Genomic DNA, 6,056 nt, shown 5'->3' with positions numbered 1-6,056 from the left:
ATATATATATATATATATATATTTGTGCTTGTATGAAGTTGCGCCTTTCACCAACACTTGCGTGCCACTGCTTTCTTTTTCTCCCGTCAGTGCCCGTAGACAGAACAGGGGGGAAAAAAGAGCAAAGGCACGAGAGGGGAAGGAAAGTGTTCAAATACTAATATCTGCTGTCTTATAGATAACGTTCCGGTATACGTACCAGGTCCCTTTCCTTCTGAAATTCTAGTATCCCCCTCCTGTCTTTACTATCTTAAGATTTTTTTTCTAAATTATTGAGCTGCGTCTTGGTGGAGAGTGGACGGATTAGTCTAACGATGATAAGAATGATAATGAAAGCAACAGGGTAACAATTTAGTGACAAAAAAAGAGAAAATCACATTTACAGGTACTAACGCATATTCAATGAATCCTTCAACCAGAGGGGACGTAGTTGAAATGAGGGACGCTGATGAGAGCGAAGAAACGGGGGAAGGGGAGGAGGAGACAATTTTTTTTTTTTTAAAAAAGAAGAAAAGAGGAAAAAAGCAAATGGGAAGGAAAGTAAAACATAAGGTTTCATTATGCCATTTCTCTACCTAAGCAACTCTGAACAACCGTTAATTTCATACACATTTGACCGTAAATGAGTGAAAGCAAAGAAACAACAACAAAGAATTACCACTTTGGTCTCCCCTTCCCACCGTTAGCATCACCACGACAACCCTCTCCCTACTGCCTTTGCACATACTCCTTCATATTTCAATGGCGAGCGCAGCGCAGCGCAAAAGAAAAGAAAAACAAAACAAAAAGGTCGCCACTTTTCATGAAGCGCGAACGTGAGAAAGTTCCCACACTTGACGTAACAGGGGAAAATGCTCACTAAGAGTTGAAAAGGGAGACAACCGAGTGAGTAAACACAAAAGTTTCACAATCACTACTCATTGTACACAGCGAAGTGAAAATGATAATAACAATAATGCACTAAAGTTTAACTAAACCAGAGCACCGGTAGCGGCCTCAGGGACTGGGGCGGTGTGAAACACGACGCCTCACCATTCAACGCACGCACAGAAACACGCCAATACTGGTGATCATGTGAATGGAGGGGGGAAAAATGAGAGAGAAATGATTGAGAAGCGTGATGAAACAGCGCATACGTAGCATCTGCCCCAAAACTACACTGTGCGCCTGCACACCACCGATAAATATACATATATGTATATACGTGCTTGTCTGCATATTCATATACTCACTGAGGCGTCGGACTTTAAAAAAAAAAACCGCCTAGGCAAAAACCGCCCTATAAACGCTCTTCATATACAGGAAACTCATACGTAAGTCATCCGTATAACATGCCATTCTCTTTTGGCATACGCTGTTGTTACTGACACATTCCCTCTCGCTTTCTACCGGTGCTGTGCGGGAACCCACGGATGGCTCACATGAGGAAGCACTACTTCCGTTGCTTTCAGCAACCTTCTTGTCTGCACCGCTTACGCTCAACTCGGGTGAGTGAAGAATGCCGCGCTTGGGGCCCTTGCAGAAAGTGGAAGGCGGTTCCTTCGTTGAAATGGACTCTGCCATCAGTCGCGCATTAACAACTACCCGATTAAGCTGATCACTAAAGGCTTTTGTTACAACCTGAAGAAGTGGTTCCAACGCAGCAGCTGCATGCACGTGCCGCCACGCCGAGCGCAGTGAAGGGAATAGAACTTCCCTAGTCTCCACCGCCGCGTTTTCTCCCTCCTTGCCACCACTTTTTGAAGGCACAACCGAGGCACCATGTTGCTCTAAGCTACCACCAAATGCCACCCCCCTCGTGCGTTGCTGTTGCCGCTGCGTCCACACCACCAGACGATGCTCTAACGCACCGTTGAAATCCTCAATCGCATGAAGGAGGAGTGATGTACAACGGGTGCGGCACTCCCGCCGAGTGTCCTCCACGAGAACCAGCCACTCCTCCGCCCACTTGTATGACATGCCCGGCTTGTGGTATCGCTCTGCCCGCGCGCAAACTGCACGTTGGTGGGAGATGAGCGTTGCAAGTGTCTGCACGATGCGCCGCTGCTGTTGGGATTTTGGAGCCGGTACGTTGGGTACACTGTGCCGCACCAGAAGTGTTGCAGGAGCCTCAGGTCCTGACCAAGAGCTGTCCCGGCCGCTCACGAATAGATGCGCTGCGAGCTCTTCGAACGAATCAGTACCCTCGTCGGCGCTGCTTTCAAAAGAACCGAAGGCAAGAACTTCACTGGTCCATGGTCCCTTTGTTGTGCTGTTGCGGTGCTGTCGAATAGTGGAAGCAACGCTTCTCATAGGCTCAAGAAGGAAGCGGTGTGCGAACTCCATTAGCTCAGCGGCGGTTGTGAATGGGCATGCGGTAGTAGTTTCTGCTTCATGGGCGTCCTCAGTTGCATTCCTACCGATGCTCCCTTCACCACTAACATTGCGGAGCAGAATTTCGAGTCTTCTTTGCATAGTGTCAAACGAAAGTTCCACCAAATGAGTAACACGAAGGAGAAAGAGGATATCACAGCGCTGGGCGAAAAAAAGAAGACCCCAGAAGTCAGGGAGAAGTGCGTCAACATTTTCAACGCAACTCCTCACCTTTTCGAGCACCCCCGGGGAAACAAGCCCAAAGCTAAGCGTGCGCTCCACAGCAGCGGACATTCTACCATTGCCCACATCTTCACGAAGTCGCCTGATGTGTGCACTGTAGGTGACGGTGCGTGATTCACTTTCTGTGCAAGTTCCGCTGGTTAAACTGTCCCCGTTACTGCGGTTGTAGGTTCCGGCCCCCAGCATTTCACTTGTCGGATCAACATGTTTTGGAATGGCCGCATCTGCTTTTTCAGGGGGTTCAGCTCCGCAGCCACATTTGGCACAGGTAAGTTCCTGTTGCTCCTTTTCGAAGGCAGAAAGGGCACTTGTCATGCCACGCGCTGCTAAATGCTTGCATATGGCCGCTACGATGCTCGTGTCACGACACGTGCATTCATTTTCTTTCAGCTCAACCACGGGCCCCTTCGCTTTCCCTAGGAGGTGCGCCAACACCAATTTCTTCGTAACGTCCTCACAGTACCCGTCGATGTCAAAATTAAAATAACCTCCGCGTGATGCAGCCTCATTAAGCACAGAACCCACCGCGGGCTCCGCCTTCCGCTGCTCATCATCCTCTCTCTTTTCAGCACCGGTTGCGGAAATTGGCTGAGGAATGGGCGTTTGCCGTGCTACCGACGGAAAAATAACTCGCACCGCAACGGGAGGAACGCGCCGAAAGACCCCGACTGCGGCGTAGTACCCATGTTTTGGTGTGCGACGGCTCAAAACAGCCGTAAAGTCAAGGATTTCCCCATTGAATGTGAAGCGCACTGTTCCATCCAACAAATTGACAATGCATCCCACCGTGTCGCCTACTCGAAGTCCCCTAAAACGCCGCCCTTCTTGTTCCTCACCTTCAGCAGTTCCATTTTCCCCACTTGCCGCGGCATCACCGTTGATACTGTCGACATTATTTCCTGCGATGCTTCGTGCGCGTGTACCTGTAGGGAACCGTACGACTTCTCCCTCCCGTTTCCCATTGGCATACACCATGCGCTGTGAAGTGAAGAGTCCGACACTATTGGCCTCTTCTCCCGGGAGCCCATTCGATGGGAGGGACCGGCGGCACACGCCGATTACCAACGCCGGTTCCGACGCCCCACCACCACCACCACCTCCTCCTCCTCCAGCGGCGCCGGAAAATTGGACCTCAACCTCGAAGTAAAACACGCCGCTGTTCGGGTGGATGGAGACGTCACTCTTGAGATGAATTCGGGAGCCGGTTTCACGCTGTCGGACCAACTGGCGTCTGTCGCCAGATGGGAGAAAATGCACGAAAGATATGCTTGAGTTTTGTGAGTTCTGCAGGAGATAGCCACTTTGCGCATCGCTACCACGACCTTCCAAACGCTGCGGTGTGGGAAACTGCCACCCTGAGTAAAACATATGCCAAAGCCGCTATTGCAGCACCGGTTTTTTTTTCCCCTTCCCTTTCCTTTTATATCCCTTTCTGCGTGTGCCTTTCCTGTGAATGTCCGCGCCTCGACGGGGGTTAATAATGTAGTATGAATTGGGCCTGTGGATCAAATTATGTGAAGGCTAAAGCACAAGAGAAGCTACTGACAGGATTAGAACAAGAGACCGTTCACTACTTCTGAAACGAGACACTGACGTGCACTCAGTCACACTCCACACGTATATATTTTAAATGAACAGTAACATATACACATATGTTTATTTCTTCCTTTGCGTACCGAAATCTCTAAGGCGCTGCTCCCGGAGGTAAAGCTGTGTATTGCATATATTGAAAAGGAGGGAATCCTGGGGGAAAACGAACAGTTGTGGCGATTTCGTGGCGATACACCCCAAATACTACAGAAACCCACTCAAGAACAAAAAAGTCAGAAAAATAAAAAGTAAAAAAATGAAAAAAAATTGAAATAAAACAAAGCATTTGCGCCCACGAACGTACGCGGATAACGGCTGGAAAAACTCGGCGGCTACCCTCGCGGCACCCGCTTCCCGGAACCCCCCCAAAAAAAAACAGAGACAACAATAACAACAAAAACGCATATATTTTGGATGACGTAATGAAGCTAACGGCCGTAACTCCTTTTCTACCCTTTCCCTCATTTTCTACAGTTTCAATGGCGTGGCTGAAACAAAACAAAAACCGAAAGGAAGCAAACAAACAGCGCGTGCGTGAAAAGCTAGTGAACGGACAAACTAAAATGTCTGTAAAAGGGTAACTCACAGAGGTTGACGAAGTGCCACATGGCAGTAGACTAAACAAGAACCCAAAGGGTCACACCAGAGGGGTGAACCAATAAAAGGGGGGAAAGAAAACAACAATTGTACACAAACTCATACGAGGAGAGGAGAAAACGAAAAGGTAACACACCCATATATACACACACACACACACAAAACAAAAAGAGATATGAGGGGTTCATTATTTTATGTGCCATTCCTCTCCTTCTCTTTGCCGTTCCCTCGCGCTTTATTCATCTTTCCATCAATATTTCCGTATTCACACTCACTTTCTTACTTTTATTTGCTTTAAAATTAGTTTCTGTTTACTGCCCATTCTCTTTCCCACATTTTCATCATCAACTCATTAAATTTCATTCTCTACGACCACTCATTTAGCATTAAATTTTTTTGAAATCCCTTTTAGTCTCTTCACTCACATACATAAAAAACAATATTATCACATAAGCAAACAGAATCGACCGTAAAAATATATAATGAAACAAAGTCTTTGTAGATTTGCACCTGAGACCGTGAAAATAATAACTGTTATAATTAATTAAGCGAAGGGGGGAAGTGCGGGAGAACGGGAGTAAAGAGCAGAGGGAACCTATGACATGGCTCTAAGTAGCACATACCAAGGAATGCACAATGCCGAAAACAACAACAACAACAGCAATAGTAATAATAATATCTATAAATAATAACAATAATAATAATAATGAGAGTATTTATAATACACACATATGTGAAAACAATGGTGAGAGGCGAAAAAAAACCAAATACAAGCCCGCAGTCGTGCGACATGAAAACTCTCACAAACACACAAATGTGCATATAAATACACTCAGTGGGCTTTCGGGGATTAACATCAAATTTGCAGACTTCCCACTTTTCCTATTTTTCTCTCTTCCTTTTTCTTCCGGACCAACAAATTAATTTAAATTTAAACTAAATTCGTTATTTAATGCCTAAGTTACACCTCTGAAGGAGGGGAATTAAAAGAATTCTCGATATAACCATTTGCATATCCCCTTTCCCTCTTTTCTTTTCTTTTCTTTTCACTTCCTCCACACTTCCCATTTTTTTTGTTCATCTTTCTTCTTTACACTTGAGGTTCTCAATCATTCAAACGCGCATATTTTTCCCATTCGCTTTGCTTTGCTATTATCAATTCATTTCGTTACACCGATAGTACGAGTTTCTCAAAAAAGAAAAACACGCAAAAGTTAAACAAGGAAAAAAAAAAACAACGCAGCCATGCAGGCGCTGACATAACAACGACTGAA

At 46.3% G+C, this 6,056-nt stretch overlaps 1 protein-coding gene across 1 annotated transcript; it reads right to left on the bottom strand.

Moving 5' to 3' along the window:
* Positions 1-1,263: 1,263 nt before the first annotated feature.
* TEOVI_000250900 (SPRY domain containing protein, putative) lies at positions 1,264-3,963 on the bottom strand (the record flags this gene model as incomplete). The annotated part of the gene is made up of 1 exon (XM_067225578.1): positions 1,264-3,963. One exon carries the CDS (start codon positions 3,961-3,963, stop codon positions 1,264-1,266), a length of 2,700 nt encoding a protein of 899 aa, XP_067081679.1.
* Between the last annotated feature and the right edge of the window lie 2,093 nt (positions 3,964-6,056).

The sequence above is a fragment of the Trypanosoma equiperdum genome (genome assembly GCF_001457755.1).
Source record: "Trypanosoma equiperdum strain OVI genome assembly, contig: ctg_561, whole genome shotgun sequence".
Taxonomy (NCBI): domain Eukaryota; phylum Euglenozoa; class Kinetoplastea; order Trypanosomatida; family Trypanosomatidae; genus Trypanosoma; species Trypanosoma equiperdum.
The sequence above is the reverse complement of the archived record's forward strand: the minus strand, read 5'-3'. Positions and strand labels throughout refer to the sequence as shown.